Here is a 23,518-nt window from a genome sequence, read left to right as displayed (position 1 = left end):
AATAACGGAAAGGATTAAACTATTCGATTGCAGTGAAAAGTAGATATAATTATTGTTACATATTTGACCTTGAAATGTTTCAATGTCTTGTAAGTGCGAGGCAATGCCGGTCCACCCATAAAGAAGGGTAGAGCAATATCCTTGGGCGAGACCACACCCCCACCAATCATATGCAAAATAAAAAGTAATCCTTGACACCCACTGGTATTCAAAGAGAAAGTGCAAAAATGTACATGAGCAAGCAGGACATAATTACAAACGTATGCAAAGAAAAGTATTGGGTATGGTTTGGACACTGAAAAACATAATTTATGCTTACCAGATAAATTCCTTTCTTTCCGGATAGGGAGAGTCCACGGCTTCATTCCTTACAGTTGAAAAATACAACAACTGGCCACCAGGAGGAGGCAAAGACACCCCAGCCAAAGTCTTAAATATCCCTCCCACTTCCTCATTACCCCAGTCATTCTGCTGAGGGAACAAGGAAAAGTATGAATGGTGCCAGAAGAATAAAATAAATAATAGGGGACCACCCATAGATGAGAAAAAACGTGTGGGTGCCGTGGACTCTCCCTATCCGGAAGGAAAGGAATTTATCTGGTAAGCATAAATTATGTTTTCCTTCCTAAGATAGGGAGAGTCCATGGCTTCATTCCTTACTGTTGGGAAAGCTATACCAAAGCTCCAGAGGACACTGAATGAATAACGGGAGGGAACAAAAAGGAAAAGGCGGATCCTATTCTGAGGGCACCACAGCCTGCAAAACTTTTCTCCCGAAAGTGGCTTCAGCCAAAGCAAAAACATCAAACTTGGAAAATTTTGAAAAAGTATGTAAGGAGGACAAGGTAGCCGCCCTACAATTCTGATCCATAGAGGCCTCGTTCTTAAAGGCCCAATAGGAAGCCACTGCTCTAGTGGAATGAGCCATTATCCTCTCAGGAGGACGATGTACCGCTGTCTCGTAAGCTAAGCGGATGACACTCCTTAACCAAAAAGAGAGGGAAGTTGAAGTAGCCTTCTGCCCCTTACGCTTCCTTGAATAGACAACAAACAAAAAGGAAGATTGTTTAAACTCCTTAGTAGCCTGAAGATAGAACTTCAAGGCGCGAACCACATCCAAATTGTGAAGTAAGCGTTATTTCGATGAAGGATTAGGACACAAGGAAGGAATCACAATCTCCTGATTGATGTTGCAATCTGACACAACCTTATGAAGAAAACCTAATTTAGTATATAAACTGCCTTATCTGCATGAAAAATCAGATAAGGGGGATCACACATTGCAAAGCAGAGATCTTAGAAACTCTGCGCGCAGAGGCAATAGCGGATAAAAAAAAAGATTTAGGCTCCAAGGAGGAGCCCCAGATCTTAACACACCTTAAAGGACTGCACGTCTGGAAGCTCAGCCAGTCTCTTGTGCAATAAAACCGACAGGGCCGAAATCTGTCCCCTCAGGGAACTAGCAGAAAGGCCCTTCTCCAGCCCATCCTGGAGAAAAGATAAGATCCTGGCAACCTTAACTCTGTGCCAGGAAAAACCATGTTCCTCACACCAGAATAAGTAGGTCCATCACACCTTTTGGTAGATACGCTGAGTAACTGGTTTACATACTTAAATAAGAGTATCAATGACACTCTGAGAGAAACTTATCTTGCCTAAGCTTTAAACCTCTGCAGTGTCTCTGAGAATCTAGATTTTGCTGAACAAATGGACCTTGTATCAGCAGGTCTTTGCGACAAGGTAACTTCCATGGAGCAGATTAGGACATCCCCACTAGAACCGAGAACCACGTCCTTCGCGGCCATGATGGAGCAATCAGGATTACTGAAACCCGCTCCGGCTTGATGCGGGCCACCACTCAAGGAAGAAGCGGTAATGGAGGAAAAAGATATAAGAGTTTGAACCTCCAGGGCACTGCTAGTGCATCTATTAGATCTGCTTGGGGATCCCTCGAACCGTACCTGGGTAGCTTGGTATTGAGACGGGACGCCATGAGATCTATCTCTGGCGTCCCCCATTTGCTGCATATCTCTGCAAACATCTCAGTATGGAGTGACCATTCCCCTGGATGGAAGGATTGCCTGCTGAGAAAATCCGCCTCCCATTTGTCCCCACCCGGAATGTGGATCGCTGACAGCGAACAGCTGTGGGCCATAGCCCACTCCAGAATCTGAGCTACTTCCTTCATTGCCAAGGAACTTCTTGTTCCCCCCCTGATGGTTGATGTAAGCCACCGAGGTTATATTGTCTGATTGGAATCTGATAAACTGGGACGAACCCAGAAGTGGCCAAGCCTTCAAGGCCTTGAAGATTGCCCGTAGTTCCAAAATATTGATCGGGAGGGAGGACGCCTCCTGAGTCCACAACCCCTGTGCCTTCCTGGCACCCCAAACAGCTCCCCATCTGATAGGCTTGCGTCTGTAGTCACAATCTCCCAGGATGGTCTTAAGAAGCATGTCCCTCGGGACAGATGAGCTGGACAGAGCCACCAAGAGAGTGATTCTCTCGACCGGCTGTCTAATACAATCTGTTAAGACAGATGTGAATGATCGCCGTTCCACTGCCTCAGCATGCACAGTTGTAAAGGTCTGAGACGGAACCTGGCAAAAGGAATTATGTCCATGCAGGACACCATGAGACCAATCACCTCTATACACTGAGCCACAAATAGACTCAAGAACGTCCGGAGGGCAAGACATGCCGAAGTTAACTTGCAACGTCTCTGGTCTGTTAGAAATATTCATTATGGATATGGAGTCTATTATAGTACCCAGGAATTCCACCCCGTACTTTGGATAAGAGAACTAATTTCTAAGTTTAGCTTCCATTAATGAGATCGAAGAAGACTGAGAAGGGACTCCGAGAATTCTTCCGCAAGATGAAAGGATGGTGCTTGCACCAGAATATCGTTCAAGTATGGGGCTACTGCAATACCCTGAGTTCTGGCAACGGCTAGAAGAGCCCCCAGAACCTTTGTAAAGATTCTTGGAGCAGTAACTAGGCCAAACGGAAGGGTAATGAACTGGATGATCCAGGAATGCAAACCTCAGGAACTGAAAGTGTTCCCTTTGGATTGGAACATGAAGGTAAGCGTCCTTCAGATCTATAGTGGTCATAAACTGGCCTTCCTGAATTAAAGGAAGGATGGACCTTATCGTCTCCATCTTGAAGGAAGGGACACTGAGAAATACGTTTAAGCACTTTAGGTCCAGAATTGGGCGGAAAGTTCCTTCCTTCTTTGGGACCACGAACAGTTTGAATTAAACCCCCAAACCTCTTTCTTCGATAGGCACCAGGAGAACAACTCCTAAGGAGGATAGATCCCGAACACACCCTGGAAAGGCATCCCTCTTTTCTGGTCTGGTAGACAGATTCGAGAGAAGGAATCTGCCCCTTGGCGGATGCGATTTGAAGCCTATCTTGTACCATGAAATACCACCTCCAGGACCAACAGATTCGGAACGTCCTTGAAACAGGCATCTTAAAAAAAGAGACAGTCTGCCCCCTACACGATCCGATCCCGGATCGGGGGTCGTCCCTTCATGACAATTTGTTTTCAGCAGGCTTCTTATACTGCTTGGATTTATTCCAGGACTGAGCCGGCTACCAAGTACACTTGGGTTGCTCGGGCTTGGAGCAGGATTGTTGTCGTTGGGATTTGTCAGAATGAAAGGAACGAAAATTAGAAGATTGTCGTCCCTTAAACTTGTTCTTATCTTGCGGTAGGAAGGTACCCTTGCCTCCGGTAACCGTAGAAATAATGTCCAGGCCTGGACCAAAAGAGAAAGGAGTCTGGACTAAGAAGTCATATCCGCAGACCAAGACTTCAACCATAGCGCCCAGCGGGCTAGGACCGCAAAGCCAGAGGCCTTTGCATTTAGGCGAATAACTTGCATGTTCACATCACAGATAAAAGAATTAGAAATTCTCAGAGCTTTAATTCTGTCTTGAATATCCTCGAGGGGAGACTCCACCTCAAGGAGTTCCGACAAAGAGTCGCACCAGTAGGTAGCCACTCCGGCAACTGCAGCCGCCGGTTGAAACAAAAATCCCATATGATGAAACATCTTTCTTAGAAAGGTTTCCATTTTCTTATCCATCAGTTCCCTGAACGAAGAACTATCTTCAAGAGGTATAGTAGTACGTTTAGCAAGCATAGAAATAGCACAATCCAATTCAGGAATAGAGCACCACAAATCCAGTTGAGAGTCCAGGACCGGGAACAACTTTTTAAAAGTAGACGAGGGGGAAAAAAAAGTACCAATTCTTTCCCATTTGTTCTTAATAATGTTCGCCATCTTAACCGGCACAGGAAAAGTCAAAGGAACTTACTTGTCTTCGTAAACTCTGTCTAATTTAGGTATCATATGTTCTTCAGGCAGCGTGGCCTCTGGAACCTCTAACGTAGACAGAACCTCCTTTAATAAAAAAACGCAAGTGCTCATTTTTAAATCTAAAGGACCGTTCCTCTGGAGCAGGAGGCTTAGACGCTAAGGACACCGACCCAGAAAGTTCACCCTCTGAGGCTACAGAGGTAAACTCATCATCGGATAACTAGGACATAATAGCTAAATCCAATAAATATTTAGATGACTCTGGGTCAGGAGAGCTACGTTTAACCCTTCTCTTGTGTTTGAGCGAGGTAATGCACTGAGGGTCGTGGACACCGCCGTTTGTAACTACGTGGCAAAGTCCGCAGGAAGAAGACCCCCTCCGGCTGGAGGATTAGATGTGCTACGGGGAACTGCATGTGCAACGTGACGAAAGGCAAAGACTGACTGGGGTAATGAGGAAGTGGGAAGAATATTTAAGCTTTGGCTGGGGTGTCTCTGCCTCCTCCTGGTGGCCAGGTGTTGTATTTCCCCAACAGTAAGGAATGAAGCCGTGGACTCTCCCTATCTTAGCAAGGAAATCAATAACGTATAAATAAAATCTTACACATCGAACATAACAAAATTTATGCTAACCTGATAAATTTCTTTCCGGATATGACGAGTCCACGGTGTCCTCAATAAATGTTGGGAATATCACTCCTGGCTAGCAGGAGGAGGCAAAGAGCACCACAGCCAAGCTGTAAAGCATCACTCCCCTTCCCACAAACCCAGGCATTCGACCGAAGGTAAATGGAGAAAAGAGGAGTAAAACAAGGTGTAGAGGTGCCTGAGGTTTAGTAAAAAAAACGGTCTTAAAACAAAGGGCGGGGCCGTGGACTCACCATACCTGGAAATAAATTTATCAGGTAAGCATAAATTTTGTTTTCTTTCCTAAGATATGGTGAGTCCACGGTGTCCTCAATTACTGTTGGGAACCAATATCCAAGCTAGAGGACACATAGGACTATGGAGGGACAAGACAGGTAGACTTAAACAGAAGGCACCACTGCTTGAAGAACCTTTTTCTCAAAAGAAGCCTCAGCCGAGACAAAAGTATCAATATCCGAAATAACTTTATGAAGGAAACCAAACTTAGTACGAAGAACCGCCTTATCGGCATGAAAGATAAAGTAAGGCAAATCACACTGCAAAGCCGAGAGTTGCGAGACTCTCCGAGCAGAAGAGATAGCAATAAGAAACAAAACCTTCAAAGATAACAGCTCAAACAGAGCCTGCTGCAAAACTTTAAGAACAAGGATAAGGCTCCAAGGAGAAGCAACAGACTTAAACAGGCCTGATTCTGACCAGGGCCTGACAAAAAGATTGAACATCTGGCACATCCGCCAGTTGCTTATGTAGCAAAATAGATAAAGCAGAAATCTGACCCTTCAGAGTACTGACTGACAAACCCTTCTCCAGACCTTCCTGGAGAAAAGACAAAATCCTAGGAATCCTGGACCCTACTCCAAGAGTAGCCCTTGGATTCACAACAATAAAGATATTTCGGCCATATCTTATGGTAAATCCTTCTAGTAACAGGCTTGCGAGCCTGAATCATGGTCTCAATGACCGACTCAGAAAAACAATGCTTAGACAGAACTAAGCATTCAATATCCAAGCAGTCAGCTTCAGAGAAACAAGATTTGGATGAAGGAAAAGACCCTGAAGTAGAAAGTCATTCCTCAGAGGCAGTTTCCAAGGTGAGAGAGACGACATCTCCACTAGGTCTGCATACCAGACCCTGCAAGGCTACGCAGGGGTATTAGAATCACTGACGCTCTCTCCTGTTTGATACGAGCAATGACTCATGGAAGGAGAGTATACGGAGAAAACAGTTATGCAAGCCTGAAGTCCCAAGGGACTGCCAGAGCATCTATTAGAACGGCCTGTGGATCCCTTGACCCTGAGCCGTACCTTGAAAGCTTGGCTTTCTGCCAAGACGCCATCAGATCCAGTTCTGGCATCCCCCATCTGAGGGTTAAGCTGGAGAACATCTCCGGATTGAGTTCCCACTCCCCGGGATGAAATGTCTGTCTGCTCAGAAAAACATAATTTATGTAAGAACTTACCTGATGAATTCATTTCTTTCATATTAGCAAGAGTCCATGAGCTAGTGACGTATGGGATATACATTCCTACCAGGAGGGGCAAAGTTTCCCAAACCTCAAAATGCCTATAAATACACCCCTCACCACACCCACAATTCAGTTTAACGAATAGCCAAGACGTGGGGTGATAAGAAAGGAGCGAAAGCATCAAAAATAAGGAACTGGAATAATTGTGCTTTATACAAAAAAAATCATAACCACCACAAAAAAGGTGGGCCTCATGGACTCTTGCTAATATGATTAATTTATCAGGTAAGTTCTTACATAAATTATGTTTTCTTTCATGTAATTAGCAAGAGTCCATGAGCTAGTGACGTATGGGATAGCAGATACCCAAGATGTGGAACTTCCACGCAAGAGTCACTAGAGAGGGAGAGATAAAATAAAGACAGCCAATTCCGCTGAAAACATAATCCACAACCCAAATCAAAAAGTTTTAATCTTATAATGAAAAAAACTGAAATTATAAGCAGAAGAATCAAACTGAAACAGCTGCCTGAAGTACTTTTCTACTAAAAACTGCTTCAGAAGAAGAGAAAACATCAAAATGGTAGAATTTAGTAAAAGTTTGCAAAGAAGACCAAGTTGCTGCTTTGCAAATCTGATCAACAGAAGCTTCATTCCTAAAAGCCCAGGAAGTAGAAACTGACCTAGTAGAATGAGCCATAATCCTTTGAGGCGGGGATTTACCCGACTCTACATAAGCATGATGAATCAAAGACTTTAACCAAGACGCCAAAGAAATGGCAGAAGCCTTCTGACCTTTCCTAGAACCAGAAAAAATAACAAATAGACTAGAAGTCTTTCTGAAATCTTTAGTAGCTTCAACATAATATTTCAAAGCTCTTACTACATCCAAAGAATGTAAAGATCTCTCCAGAGAATTTTTAGGATTAGGACACAATGAAGGGACAACAATTTCTCTACTAATGTTGTTAGAATTCACAACTTTAGGTAAAAAATTAAATGAAGTCTGCAACACCGCCTTATCCTGATGAAAAATCAGAAAAGGAGATTCACAAGAAAGAGCAGATAACTCAGAAACTCTTTTAGCAGAAGAGATGGCCAAAAGGAACAAAACTTTCCAGGAAAGTAATTTAATATCCAGAGAATGCATAGGTTCAAACGGAGGAGCCTGTAAAGACCTCAGAACCAAATTGATACTCCAAGGAGGAGAGATTGACTTAATGACAGGCTTGATACGAACCAAAGCCTGTACAAAACAATGAATATCTGGATGATTAGCCATCGTTCTGTGAAAAAGAACCGAAAGAGCAGAGATTTGTCCTTTCAAGGAACTTGCAGACAAACCCTTATCCAAACCATCTTGAAGAAATTGTAAAATTCTAGGAATTCTAAAAGAATGCCAAGAGAATTTATGTGAAGAACACCAAGAAATGTAAGTCTTCCAGACTTCTTGACACAGATTTACAAGCCTGTAACATAGTATTAATCACTGAGTCAGAGAAACCTCTATGACTAAGTATTAAGCGTTCAATATCCATACCTTCAAATTTAATGATTTGAGATCCTGATGGAAAAATGGGCCTTGAGACAGAAGGTCTGGCCTTAACGGAAGTGTCCAAGGTTGGCAGCTTGCCATCCGAACGAGATCCGCATACCAAAACCTGTGTGGCCATGCTGGAGCCACCAGCAGTACAAAGGAACGCTCCATTAGGATTTTGGAAATCACTCTTGGAAGAAGAACTAGAGGCGGAAAGATATAAGCAGGTTGATAATTCCAAGGAAGTGACAACGCGTCCACTGCTTCCGCCTGAGGATCCCTGGATCTGGACAGATACCTGGGAAGTTTCTTGTTTAGATGAGAGGCCATCAGATCTATTTCTGGAAGTCCCCACATCTGAACAATCTGAAGAAATACCTCTGGGTGAAGAGACCATTCGCCCGGGTGTAACGTCTGGCGACTGAGATAATCCGCTTCCCAATTGTCTATACCTGGGATGTGAACTGCAGAAATTAGACAGGAGCTGGATTCCTCCCATATAAGTATCCGAGATACTTCTTTCATAGCCTGAGGACTGTGAGTCCCCCCTTGATGATTGACATATGCCACAGTTGTGACATTGTCTGTCTGAAAACAAATAAACGATTCTCTCTTCAGAAGAGGCCAGAACTGAAGAGCTCTGAAAATCGCACGAGTTCCAAAATGTTGATTGGTAATCTCGCCTCCCGAGATTCCCAAACCCCCTGCGCTGTCAGAGATCCCCATACAGCTCCCCGACCTGAAAGACTCGCATCTGTTGAGATCACAGTCCAGTTTGGACGAACAAAAGAGGTACCTTGAACTAAACAATGGTGATCTAACCACCAAGTCAGAGAAGATCGAACATTGGGATTTAAGGATATTAATTGTGATATCTTTGTATAATCCCTGCACCATTGGTTCAGCATACAAAGCTGAAGAGATCTCACGTGAAAACGAGCAAAAAGGATTGCGTCCGATGCAGCAGTCATGAGACCTAAAATTTCCATGCACAAAGCTACCGAAGGGAAAGATTGAGACTGAAGGTTTCGACATGCTGAAACCAATTTCAGACGTCTCTTTTCTGTTAGAGACAAGGTCATGGACACTGAATCTATTTGGAAACCCAAAAAGGTTACCCTTGTCTGAGGAATCAAGGAACTCTTTGGTAAATTGATCCTCCAACCATGTCTTTGAAGAAACAACACAAGTTGATTCGTGTGAGATTCTGCAGAATGTAAAGACTGAGCAAGTACCAAGATATCATCCAAATAAGGAAATACCGCAATACCCTGCTCCCTGATTACAGAAAGAAGGGCACCGAGAACCTTCGAAAAGATCCTTGGAGCTGTTGCTAGGCCAAAAGGAAGAGCAACAAACTGGTAATGCTTGTCTAGAAAAGAGAATCTCAGGAACTGATAATGGTCCGGATTAATTGGAATATGAAGATATGCATCCTGTAAGTCTATTGTGGAAATATAATGCCCTTGCTGAACAAAAGGCAGAATAGTCCTTATAGTCACCATCTTGAATGTTGGTATCCTTACATAACGATTCAATAATTTTAGATCCAGAACTGGTCTGAAAGAATTCTTTTTCTTTGGAACAATGAACCGATTTGAATAAAACTCCAGGCCCTGTTCCAGAACTGGAACTGGCACAATTACCCCAGCTGACTCCAGATCTGAAACACATTTTAGAAACGCTTGAGCCTTTACTGGGTTTACTGGAATGCGTGAAAGAAAGAATCTTCTCACAGGCGGTCTTACCTTGAAACCTATTCTGTACCCTTGTGAAACAATGTTCTGAATCCAAAGACTTTGAATCGAATTGATCCAAACATCTTTGAAAAATCTTAACCTGCCCCCTACCAACTGTGCTGGAATGAGGGCCACGCCTTCATGCGGATTTGGGAGCTGGTTTTGACTTTCTAAAAGGCTTGGATTTATTCTAGACTGGAGAAGGTTTCCAAACAGAAACTGTTCCTTTAGAGGAAGGGTCAGGCTTTTGTTCCTTATTCTGACGAAAGGAACAAAAACGATTAGCAGCCCTATATTTACCTTTAGATTTTTTATCCTGATGTAAAAAGGCTCCCTTCCCTCCAGTAACAGTTGAAATTATTGAGTCTAACTGAGAACCAAATAATTTATTACCTTGGAAAGAAAGAGAAAGCAAAGTTGACTTAGAAGTCATATCTGCATTCCAAGACTTAAGCCATAAAGCTCTTCTAGCTAAAATAGCTAAAGACATATACCTGACATCAATTCTAATGATATCGAAAATGGCATCACAAATAAAGTTATTAGCATGTTGAAGGAGTTTAACAATGCTATAAGCATTATGGTCTGACACTTGTTGCACTAAAGCCTCCAACCAGAAAGTTGAAGCTGCAGCAACATCAGCCAAAGAAATAGCAGGTCTAAGAAGATTACCTGAACATAAATAAGCCTTCCTTAGAAAGGATTCAAGCTTCCCATCTAAAGGATCCTTAAAAGAAGTACTATCTGCCGTAGGAATAGAAGTACGTTTAGCAAGAGTAGAGATAGCCCCATCAACTTTGGGGATTTTCTCCCAAAACTCTAATCTATCAGATGGCAAAGGGTACAATTTCTTAAACCTTGGAGAAGGAGTAAATGAAGTAACCAGACTATTCCATTCCCTAGAAATTACTTCTGAAATAGCATCAGGAACTGAAAAAACTTCTGGAATAACTACATGAGGTTTAAAAACTGAATTTAAACGCTTAGTAGTTTTAATATCAAGAGGACTAGACTCCTCCATATCTAAAGCAATCAACACTTCTTTAAGTAAAGAACGAATAAACTCCATCTTAAACAAATATGAAGATTCATCAGTGTCAATATCTGAGGCAGAATCTTCTGAACCAGATAGATCCTCATCAGATATAGATAAGTCAGAATGATGGCGGTCATTTAAAAATTCATCTGAAATATGTGAAGTTTTAAAAGACCTCTTACGTTTACTAGAAGGAGGAATAACAGACAGAGCCTTCCGAATAGAATTAGAAACAAATTCTTTAACATTAACAGGAACATCCTGAACATTATATGTTGAAGGAACAACAACAGGTAATGGATTATTACTAATGGAAATATTATCAGCGTTGGATAGCTTATCATGACAACTTACACAAACTACAGCCGGAGGAACAGTTACCAAAAGTTTACAACAAATGCACTTAGCTTTGGTAGAACCGACATCAGGCAGCGCTTTTCCAGAAGTAGATTCTGATCCAGGGTCAGGTAGTGACATCTTGCAATATGTAAAAGAAAAAACATATAAAGCAAAAATATCAAATTCCTTAAATGGCAGTTTCAGGAATGGGGAAAAAATCCAAAATGAAACAAAGCCTCTAGAAAACCAGAAGCAACTAAAAAGTGAGACTGAAATAATGTGAAAAAAACTGGCGCCAAGTATGACGCCCACATTTTTGGCGCCAAGTATAACGCCCACATATTTTTGATGTATGACGCCCATATTTTTTGGCGCCAAAAAAAGTCCGCAATACACATACGTCAAAAAAATGACGCAATTACGTGAAAACTTCCGGCGCCAACTATGACGAAATTTTTGTGCCAAAAAAGTCTTGCGCCAAGAATGACGCAATAAATAGAAGTATTTTCTGCACCTGCGAGCTTAACAGCCCGCAATTTTTGAAAAAAAGTCAATTGAAAATTTTAAGGTAAGAAAAAATAAAATCTATATGCATTTTCCCAAAAAAATTAAACTGACAGTCTGAATGAAGGAATACGGATTATCCTGAATCATGGCAAATATAAATTTAAACACATATATTTAGAACTTTACATATAAAGTGCCCAACCATAGCTTTGAGTGTCATAAATAGAAATAAGACTTACTGACCCTAAGACACTCATCTACATATAGTAGATAGCCAAACCAGTACTGAAACGAGAATCAGTAGAGGTAATGGTATATAAGAGTATATCGTCGATCTGAAAAGGGAGGTAGGAGAATAAATCTCTACGACCAATAACAGAGAACCTATGAAATAGATCCCCTAGAGGAAGACCATGGTATTCAAATAGGCAATACTCTCTTCACATCCCTCTGACATTCACTGCACTCAGAGGAAAACCGGGCTTCAGCCTGCTGCGAAGCGCTTATCAACGTAGAATCTAGCACAAACTTACTTCACCACCTCCATGGGAGGCAAAGTTTGTAAAAACTGAATTGTGGGTGTGGTGAGGGGTGTATTTATAGGCATTTTGAGGTTTGGGAAACTTTGCCCCTCCTGGTAGGAATGTATATCCCATACGTCACTAGCTCATGGACTCAATGCTAATTACATGAAAGAAATATGCTTCCCAGTTGTCCACTCCTGGAATGTGGATGGCAGATAGACAGCAATTGTGAGCTTCAGCCCACTGAATAATCCGAGCCACCGCCTTCATGGCTAAGGAACTCCGAGTTCCTCCCTGGTGGTTGATGTAAACCCCTAAGGTTATGTTGTCTGACTGAATCCTAATAAACCAGGGTAAAGACAACTGAGGCCAAGCGATCAGCACATTGTAAATCGCTCTCAACTCCAAGATGTTTATGGGGAGAATGATATCTATGCAAGCAACCATCAGACCAATTACCTCCATACATTAAGCCACAGATGAGAGAACAGTAGACTGCAGAGATAGGCAATAGGTAAGAATTTTTACCTTTCTGACCTCCGTCAGAAAAATCTTCATTGATAGGGAATCCTTTATGATCCGCAAGAAAACCACCCCTGTAGCTGGAACAAAGGAATTCTTTCCCAGATTCACTTTCCATCCGTGGGAACGTAGAAAAAACAACAAGATCTCTGTGTGAGATTTTGCTTGCTGAAAAGATGGTGCCTGAACCAGAATGTCATCCAGATAGGGCACCACAGCAATTCCCCAGGTCCTGACCACAGCCAAGAGGGCCCCCAGAACCTTTGAGATAATTATGGGAACGGTGGCAAGGCGAAATGAAAAAGCTACAAACTGAAAATGTTTGTCTAAAAAGGCAAATCTCAGAAATTTGAAATGCTCCCTGTGAATGGAAGCATGACGGTACACATCCTTCAGGTCTATGATAGTCATGAATTGACTCTCTTGAACTAAAGGAAGTATGAAACTAATCGTTTCCATCTTGAAGGACGGTACTCTGAGAAATTTGTTGAGACACTTCAGGTATAAAATAGGTCCGAAAGTTCCCTCTTTTTTGGGAACCACGAACAGATTGGAATAGAAACCTAGTCCCAGTGATTACTCCAAAACACACTGACATCCGGATCCCAATAAAGGCTCCTAAAGTTAACCACTTCTTCTAAGGAACTAACTCAGTCTCTCTGTCACATACAAACAGGAATCACCTGTATAAAAAGTGCCTGCACTCTGCCTGTTTGATATATTTTCCAAGGATACGCTAAGTCCCATAATCTGCAGCTTCCAGTGCCAGTCACTCAGTCTTATTAAAGTGAAGGTAAACTTTGATGAATGAAAGCCCTGTTTTTAAAAATACTATTAAAAACAGGGGCACTTTCATTCATCAAAGTTTAGAAAGCAGCCATTTTGTTTAAAAACTTACCTTTCTTTTTTTCACAGCCAGAGCAGCTTTCCCCACCCGGAGATCCTCTCTTCACACGTTAGCAATGACTTTGATGAATGAAAGTGCCCCTGTTTTTAATAGTATTTTTAAAAACCAGGCTTTCATTCATCAAAGTTTACATTCACTTTAAGACCCCAGCACTTACCTGCAGTCTAGCCGCCCGGCAGGAGGACTGCTCACACAGCTTGGAAGGACGCCACTCCTTACAGAGGCTTGTGGAAAAAAGAAAGATCAGAGCAAACCTACTCTGGCTTTCTATACTAGGGCAGCAAATATGTTAGGAAAACGCAGCAAGGCCCACCTTACAAGTTCCTAACTGCTTTAAAACCACTACTACTCTACTGAAGAGATTAATGTGGACTACGGTTAGACCCAATCCTTAAAACAAAGGAAAGATCAGAGTAAACCTACTCTGGCTTTCTAAAAACAAAATCTTGCTTGTAGCGAAATCTTCAGACACCAAAAACTTCACCTCCTCCATGAACAGAGGCAAAGAGAATGACTGGGGTTTGAGGGAAGGGGAGTGATACTTAACAGCTAGTTTGCCTCCTCCTGCTGGCCAGGAGTGATATTCCCAACAGTAATTGAGGACGCCGTGAATTCACCATAACTTAGGAAGGAAAGATCAATTAAATAAAAAAATAAAAAAACTGTTTAAAATGTCCCTTTAAGTGGGTAGAATGAGAGCTCATCACTTTTTGGATTTATCTGTATTTAGTCCACTTGCCACACTTAAATACATAAAATTTGGATAAACCACAGCTGTCCTTGATGAGACAGTCACCTGACTTCCTAAATATCAGCCAATGTCATGTTTTAAGTGATGGAGAGACAGCCCCATAAACTTCACAAAACAATTCCCCAAACATGACAGGGATCCACTACTTACCTTCCCCCTCTTCCACCACCGCTTGAACAACCATAGGATACATTTCTCTATCGAGGTCAAAAGCCAGCTGCAGAGAACAGAGGGTAATACAGTAAATCAGAACAAATGATTTGAAACACGAGTTATTATTTAGAGTAACAGCTATATAAAGAAATAATAAAGTCTCTACTGGTGAACTAGTTTATGTGCTTGAACAACATTTAGGACGATAAGTCATAAGGTCCGTAATCTATCCAGAATAAGCTTTATATGCAAGTACATTACATTACTGTATAACACAGTAAATATGATACTGGGCTCCCAAAATAATTATTTTTGCTTTAATCAGGGTGCAAGAAATCCTTTATTAATGTCAAGTGACCAGAAAAAGACCATCACATTAACCTCAAAAAGAACTTTAAAAAAAGTTTTGATCATTTTTGAAAAGCCCCTTTTCAAAGTCTGAAAATAAAAAAAATAAAATAAAATATAGCAGACACATGGCAAGCCTAAAATCGCATGTTCTAACGGAGTATGTGTTGTGACTCAAGCAGGTCTTTGTGGGGTTTAAACATACAGGGCTAGATTACAATTGCAGTGTACAAATATTAGTAGTATTATGCGTTAAAGGGACAGAAAAGTCACAATGAAACTTCATTCAGATAGAGAATGTAAATTAAAAATGTACTTTTATTATCTAATTTGCTTCTCTTGTTCAACCTCTGCTTGCTAGGCTCCGGCGCCGCAATGCACTACTGGGAACTGGATGCTGGATTCACTCTACCCCAGATATAGCTGGTGACGGCATCATCACAGGTTCCAGTCTGCCAGCAGTCACTACCATTATCTATACTTTCCTTCTTTAGGTATGGGCACAGGCTACTTTCTATACCAGGTCTGTCAGGTAGTTTTACATTATCCCCCTCGCTAAGTAATAGTTGGCCACTGATGTGGTAAGGTTCAGTCACATGCAGTATATTGACCAATAAAGTACAAACTGTATTAGAACGGGACATTCTAAGTCAAAATAAGACATAATTTGTTAGACCATGTATTTTTTGTAGTCTGCATGTTTAATCCCTGCAAAAAAATGTTACACACAGCTCAAAACATGTTTGATGAGCCAATCGGGTACAGCAGTTTCACAACCAGCTAATCGCTGGCCATATGATGCTTGAGAGCTGAAATAGTATGTAAGGGTAAGCACATAGTTAGAACATGTCATTTTTTTGCATCACTGAGCCTTGCCAACGAGCTAGAGCTGGCAATTTTTGGAACAGAGCATCCCTAACAGTGGTAACTGCCTTACCTCCTCTTCTCTCCACTCTGAAGGATCCACCGTGTGGGAGGGAAGGCAGAATTGCTGGCTGACACCCCTTTTGAAGTGTACAGTCTCTGATTGCAGATTGCTGGACTTAGGCAGGTAGCTGTGGGAGATAGGAATACACGACTTAAGGAGTGTGGTATCGCCATAAGTGACATTAAACAGTTTAGAGATAAAAAATTTTTTTTTAATTTAATGTATTTATTTTGCCCCACTTACATGCAATTTAATTTAAATTGTGGGTTTTTCAATTGTGTACACTACAGACTTTACAAGCCTTAACCTGCTACGTATCTTTTCCTAACTGGCCTCAACAAAGGCAATAAGATAAGTTTTGATAGGCAAACGTCTTGACTACCCTACTATCAAGTCCTTATTGGCTCCTCCAAATAAGGCAAAAGGTAGGTAGATATAGGTCAATGAGAAGTAATTGCAGAAAATTATGTGTTAATATATTCAGAACATTTCCTTGTTCTGCAAGTATGTTAATTTACTATAAGACTACAGAAAAATCTTCTATTCCTTTAAGTTTAGTTCACCTATCTTAATAAACCATAAAAATGCGTCCTTTGGAAATAGAGTACAGAAAATGCTTTGAGGAGTAGGTCTGCAAAAACAAACAAACCCCAAAATGTATGTTGATCTGATAAATGTATTTCTTCCATGATGGTGAGAGTCCATGAGACATCACATGTAGGACATTCCCCTCCTGATTATCAGGAGGGGGCAAGAGACGCCCAACGCAATAGTGCTTTAAATCCCTCTCGCTTCCCATGATCCTCAGTCATACATATAGCCAAGCAGATGAGGAAAGCATCAAATAGAAAGTGGGGCAGAAGAAGTGCAAAACAAGTACTGCTGCCACCTGAACAAAAAGAAGAAATGAATGTGCCAGCATTAATTTAGTTTTCTTTCATTGGATAATGAGAGTCTACGAGTCATGACATGCAGGAATCTATACCCAAGCTGTAGAGTCCACAAGATCATCATGAAAACATAAATTATGCTTGCCTGATAATTTCCTTTCCTTCTGTATAGGGCGAGTCCACAGCTGCATTCCTTACTTGTGGGAAATGGCCACCAGGAGGAGGAAAAAAAAAAACCCAGCCAAAGGCTTAAATACCTCCCCCACTTCCCTCATCCCCTAGTCATTCTGCAGAGGGAAAAAGGAACTGTAGGAGAAATATCAGGGTGAAAAAGGTGCCAGAAGAAAAAATTATAATTTAGGGCTGCCCATTGGAGAACACGGGCGGAAGCTGTGGACTCTCCCTGTACAGAAGGAAAGGCAATTATCTGGTAAGCATAATTTATGTTTTCCTTCTTAGTACAGGGAGAGTCCACAGCTGCATTCCTTACTTGTAGGAAATTATACCCAAGCTCTAGAGGACACTGAATGCTAATGGGAGGGGAAAAAAGGAGAGGTGGACCCCATCTAAGGGCACCACAGCCTGCAAAAACCCTATCTCTTGAAGGTTGCTTCCATAGAAGCAAAAAAAAAAAAAAAAAATGGTGTTAAAATTTATGAAAAGGAAGACCCACGTAGCCGCCCCACAAATCTGATCCATAGAGGCCCTATTATAAAGAGCCCAAAAAACTGAAGAATGAATTGAAGAATGAGCCGTAATCCTCTAAAGAGCCTCGTGTCCTGCTGCCTCTTATGCCAAGCAGAAGATACTCCTCAACTAAAACATAAGGAAGTCAAAGAGCCAACTGACCCTTACGATTCCCAGATAGAAAACAAACAGAGAAAAAAAAAAAATCTGTCTATGCCTAAGTATCTTGAAGAAGAACTTCAAGGTAGGAAACCCATTCTATATGGAAAACTTTTCCTCAAAGAAGAAGGAACAGGACATAAGAAAAGAAACACAATTTCTTGATGGAAATTGCTATATCACATTACCCTAGGAGGCAAGACTAACTAAGTTCGTAGAACAGCCCTATTATTGTGAAGACCCCAGATAAGGAGGGTCGCAACGCAAGGTCGCAGTCTCAGATCTCTGCACGCATATCAAAATTTAGACGGAAAAATAATCTTACAGGATAGCAACCTACTGACAATGCATAGGTACAAATTTGCCCGATGCAGCCGGGAGAACAAGATCTAAGCTCCACGGAGGAGCATCCGCTCATCCTGGCCTGATCGTAGACAGAACCCTAACAAGAGGAAATAGAAACTGTACATCCTGAAGCTCAGCGAGCCTCCAGACTGTAACAGACAGTGTCAAACTATCAGAACAATGAACTAGCTAAGAGACCCTTCACCAGATCATTGTGGAAGAAGGATAAGCCTGGCAGACTTGAGGGTGAGGACTAACCACACTTTTCACAGAGGAGGGGGTCCTCATGACGAGGAACCAGTTACGCGCTAGAGGGCTCTCCTGGCCTCTCCTAGCTAAAACTAAGTGACAATCTCACAGTCTGCCTCAGAATTGTAAGGACGAAGAAGACAAGGGGCCCTGAAACAACAGATTCCTGTGACAAGGCAACCCTCATGGAAGGGAAGACGACATTCCCACTAAACCACGATCACGCGGTTGTAACGGAGCAATCAGCATTTCTGATGCCTGCTCCCGCTAGGTTAGAGCAACCACTCGAGAAAGGAGTGAAATGGCAGCAAAAAGAAAAAGGTAATGAACCTCCAAGGCACCACTAATGTATTCATTAGCTCCGCCTGAGGATCCCACACTACGACCCCTTGCAGGAAATTTGGACATCCAACCGAAAAGCCCACGGGTGAAGACCTTATCCCCAGATAAGGGGCACATCTGAAAAGACATCCGGACTGGATGATAGCCCCCAGAGAGATGATCGCCGATAGCCCACTACCAAAACCCGAGATACTACCCCTATCGCTAGGGAGACTCTAGATCCCCTCAGAAGGAGCACTAAGTCACTGACAGAAAAAACATACAATAATCTAAAACTGGGACTAGTCCAGTAGACTAAACTTCAGAACAAAGGAATTGCCTGAAAATCCATTAAGTAGCCAGGAGGGAACCTCCCAAGTCCACAGACCCCATGCCTTCCTGGCATGACCTCACCATCCTGATGTTCAAAAAGATGACACTCAGGAAAAAAAAGGCTAGAGAGCGATACCCTTAACCAGTAGTTTAGGAAAATCTGTTAAGACAGATTTGAACACAACTCATCACCCCTGCCTCAGCATACACCGGTCCTCGGCTGAGATGGGTCCAGACAAAAGAAGCAAAGTCTGAGAAGGACCACATGACAAACCACCACTGAGCTAGCAATGCCTGAAGGAGGTCTGGAGAGCACGACCTGGTGAAGCTACTTAGAAGCTCACAAGTCCGATAAAAGAGTCCTCCAGCCTATAAAGACAAAAATAGCATCCAGGAAACTATCCTGGAGACCTACACCAGAAAACTCTGGCCAATTATTCTACAATCCCTGAAGAACGGGGAAGACAGATTTAAAACCTTAGCGGTCTCTATCAGACGAGATGCAGGCGATTCGAACCAGAATCCTTCGGACAAGAGAAGCTACCGCAAGATCTGGAGCCTGGCAATGCCAAGAATCCCTGGACTCATAAAATTTCTCAAAGCAGAAGCGAGTCTGTTCGGAAAACATCACCTTAGGAACCAGAAAGTTCCCTGAGGAGGAATGAAAAATATGAAATCCTTCCTCAACAGTTCAGTGGTCCTGCACTGCTCTTCCCATACAAGGGATAGAGTAGACCATATAGGTTCCGGAACTAGGAAACAAGAGAAGCTTGCTTAGTACATTAGGGCCCAAATAGGACGGGATTAGCCCCCATCTGAGGGACCACGCACAAAACAGTTTGAATATCTCAAACCTCACTCAGCAGTAATCGCCGGTGACAATGACTCCAAAAAAGAACAAAACCGGCACCCACCTGAAGAGGTGTCCCTCTCACCGTCTGGAAGACAGGGACAAGGGAAGGAAAAATCCTGGGAGGCTGAGAATCTAAGCCTAGCTATGACCTTCAAACCTTATGGATCCTGGACAATCCTGAAAACACGAAAAGAGCGAAAGACTATCCCCAACACGATCCAAGATAGGACCCGGGACTGGTCCCTTCTCCCAACCTAGTTTCGGCGGGCCTGTACTCTGTATGGAGTTATTCCAGGACTGAGTCATCTTCCAAAAACGATAAACACTTGGAGTGCTCAAGCTTAGCGGATCTAACCGCAAGGAAATAATAAAACAAAGAAAATTTGTCTCTCATATTCTCTCTTCCAAACGGAAAACTGCACAATAGCGGAATCAAACAAATCTTTCCCTCGTTCAGAAGGAAAAAACAAATTATGCTTAACAGATAATTTCCTTTCCTTCTGTATGAGGAGAGTCCACGGCTTCATTCATTACTTGTGGGAATACAGAACCTGGCCACCAGGAGGAGGCAAAGACACCCCAGCCAAAGGCTTAAATACCTCCCCCACTTCCCTCATATCTCAGTCATATCAGGGTATAAAGGGTGCAAGAAGAAAAAACAAAAATGTAGGTCCGCCCAACGGAGAAAAATGTGCGGGAGCCGTGGACTCTCCTCATACAGAAGGAAAGGAAATAATCTGGTAAGCATTATTTATGTTTTATTTCTTAATATGAGGCGAGTCCACGGCTTCATTCATTACTTGTGGGAAACAAATACCCAAGCTCTAGAGGACACTGAATGAAGACGGGAGGGAAAGAAATGCGGACCCTTATTCTGCGGGCACCACAGCCTGTAAAACCTTTCTCCCAAAAGCTGTTTCAGCCGAAGCAAAAACGTCAAATTTGTAAAATTTTGAAAATGTATGTAAGGAGGACCAGGTAGCCGCCCTACAAATCTGCTCCATAGAGGCCTCATTCTTAAAGGCCCAGGATGAAGCCACAGCTCTAGTTGAATGAGCCATAATCCTCTGAGGAGGCTTGTCCCGCTGTCTCATATGCCAGCGAATAATACTCCTCAACCAAAAAGATAAGGAAGTGGAAGAGGCCTTCTGCACTCTACGCTTCCCAGAATAGACAACAAACAAGGAAAAAGTCTGTCTAAAATCCTTTGTAGCTTGAAGATAGAATTTCAAAGCTCGAACAACATCCAAATTATGAAGTAACCGTTCCTTTTGGCGAAGAAGGATTAGGACAAAAGGAAGGAACCAAAATCTCCTGATTGATGTTACGATCAGAAACAACCTTAGAATGAAAAACCAACCAAAGTACGAAGAACAGCCTTATCAGCATGAAAAACTAGGTAAGGAGGCTCACATTGCAAGGCCTTCATCTCAGAAACTTTGCGTGCTGAAGCAATAGCAAGTAGAAAAAGAACCTTTCAAGATAGCAATTTAATGTCAATAGAATGCATAGGCACAAACTGAGCCCTCTGCAAAAATTTAAGAACTAGATTTAAACTCCTAGGAGGAGCAGTAGGTCTAAACACAGGCCTGATTCTAGACAGAGCCTGAACAAAAGACTGCACATCAGGAAGCTCAGCAAGCCTCTTGTGTAATAACACAGATAGAGCCGAAATCTGTCCCTTTAGGGAACTCGCAGAAAGGCCCTTCTCCATACCATCCTGGAGAAAGGAAAGAACCCTGGAAACCTTGACCTTATGCCAGGGGAATCCACGCTCTTCACACAAGAATAAGTAGGTCCTCCACACCTTATGATAGATGCGACGAGTGACCAGCTTTAGAGCTTGAATAATAGTATCAATCACTCTCTCAGAAAAACCTCTCTTGGCTAGGACTAGGCGTTTAATCGCCACGCAGTCAGCCTCAGAGAATCTAGATTTTGATGAACAAAAGGACCCTGTTCCAGCAGATCCTTGCGACAAGGTAACCTCCATGGAGGAGATGAGGACATCCCCACCAGGTCCGCGAACCACATCCTTTGCAGCCACGATGGAGCAATTAGTATTGCCCAAGATTGCTCCTGTTTGAAGTGGGCCACTACCCGAGGGAGAAGTGGTAACGGTGGAAAAATATAAACTAGACTAAACCTCCAAGGCACTGCTAATGCATCTATCAGCTCTGCCTGAGGATCCTTGGACCGCGACCCGTATCTTGGTAGCTTGGAATTGAGTCGGGATGCCATAAGATCTATCTCCGGCATCCCCCATCTGTTGCAAATCTCCGCAAACACCTCGGGATGGAGAGACCATTCCCCCGGATGAAAAGATTGTCTGCTGAGAAAATCCACTTCCCAGTTGTCCACACCCGGAATCTGGATCGCTGACAGCGAGCAGTTGTGGGCCTCCGTCCATTCCAGAATCCGAGATACTTCCCTCATTGCGAGGGAGATCCTCGTTCCCCCCTGATGGTTGATGTAAGCCACCAAGGTAATGTTATCCGATTGGAATCTGATAAACTGGGACGAACCCAGAAAAGGCTAAGCCTTCAGAGCATTGAAGATTCTAAAATGTTGATCGGGAGGAGATATTTCTCTCGAGTCCACAGACCCTGTGCCTTCCTGACACCCTCAAGAAGGATGTCCCTTGGGACAGGTGATCTGGACAGAGCCACCAAGAGAGTGATTCTCTCGACCGGTTGTCCAGAGAAATCTGTTGTGACAGATCAGAGTGGTCGCTGTTCCACTGGCTCAGCAAGCACAGCTGAAGAGGCCTGATATGGAACCTGGCGAATGGAATGATGTCTGTGCTGGACACCATTGAGTCCTATTACCTCCATAAACCGGGCCACAGAGAGTCTTAAGGAGGTCTGTAGGGCAAGACAATTGGAAGTTTGCTTGTAATGTCTCTGATCTGTAAAAAATATCCTCATGGATAAGGAGTCTATTATCGTACCCAGGAATTCCACCCTGGTACTGGGAACAAGAGAACTATTTTCTAAGTTTATCTTCCATCCATGAGATCGAAGAGGAAATAGAATAGCTTTTGAATGGTCCTCTGCCAACCGACAGGATGGAGCTTGAACCAGGATGTTGTCTAAATATGGCGCTACTGCTATCCCTCTGGTTCTCGCCACTGCGAGCAGAGCCCCCAGAACATTTGTAAAGACTCTTCGGGCAGTAGCTAGACCAAATGGAAGTGCAACAAACTGGTCCAGGAATGCAAATCTCAGTTACTTGAAGAAGTGTTCCTTGTGAATTGGAACGTGAAGGTAAGCATCCTTTAAGTCTATCATAGTCATGAACTTTCCTTCCTGAACTTAGGGCAGAATGGACCTTATCGTCTCCATCTTGAACGATGGGACCGACAGAAACTTGTTTAAGCACTTTAGGTCCAGAATCAGGTGAAAAGTTACCTCCTTCTTTGGGACCACAAAAAGGTTTGAGTAGTATCCTAGCTCTCTTTCTGCTAGAGCTACCGGTACAATTACTCCCATAGAGGAGAGATCCCTCATGCACCCTAGAAAGGCCTCTTGTTTTTCTGGCCTTGAAGACAGGTTTGACAAGAGGAATCTGCCTCGGGGTGGATGAGATCTGAAACTTATCCTGTACCCCTGAGAGATGACCTCCAGGACCCAAGAGTCTTGCACGTCCCCAGCCAAGTCTCCAGAAAGAGAGATAGTCTGCACCCCACACAGTCCGAAGACGGATCAGGGGCCGTCCCATCATGCCGACTTTGACTTGACGGGCTTCTTATTCTGCTTGGATTTATTCCAAGACAGAGTCGGTCTTCAAGTTCCCTTTGGCTGATCAAGCTTTGTGGAAGGCTGCTGCCGTTGGGGTTTATCCAAACAAAAGGTGATGAAAATTAGGACCTTGTCCCTTAGGCTGCTTGTTCTTATCCTGCGGTAAAAAGGCACCCTTACCTCCAGTGACCGCGGATATGAT

The 23,518-nt window shown here is 42.9% G+C and overlaps 1 protein-coding gene across 4 annotated transcripts in view; it reads right to left on the bottom strand.

Moving 5' to 3' along the window:
• Positions 1-23,518, bottom strand: part of RNF157 (ring finger protein 157) — a 311,334-nt gene that overhangs the window by 101,770 nt on the left and 186,046 nt on the right. For all 4 annotated transcript variants that reach the window (XM_053709373.1, XM_053709378.1, XM_053709366.1 and 1 more), the window contains exons 6-7: positions 15,749-15,866; positions 14,461-14,527 (exon numbers count right to left, since the gene is read on the bottom strand). In XM_053709373.1, the coding sequence (XP_053565348.1) occupies positions 14,461-14,527; positions 15,749-15,866 (185 nt within the window). The remainder of the gene's footprint in view (positions 1-14,460; positions 14,528-15,748; positions 15,867-23,518) is intronic.

The sequence above is a fragment of the Bombina bombina genome, chromosome 1 (assembly GCF_027579735.1).
Source record: "Bombina bombina isolate aBomBom1 chromosome 1, aBomBom1.pri, whole genome shotgun sequence".
Lineage (NCBI taxonomy): Eukaryota > Metazoa > Chordata > Amphibia > Anura > Bombinatoridae > Bombina > Bombina bombina.
The sequence above is the reverse complement of the archived record's forward strand: the minus strand, read 5'-3'. Positions and strand labels throughout refer to the sequence as shown.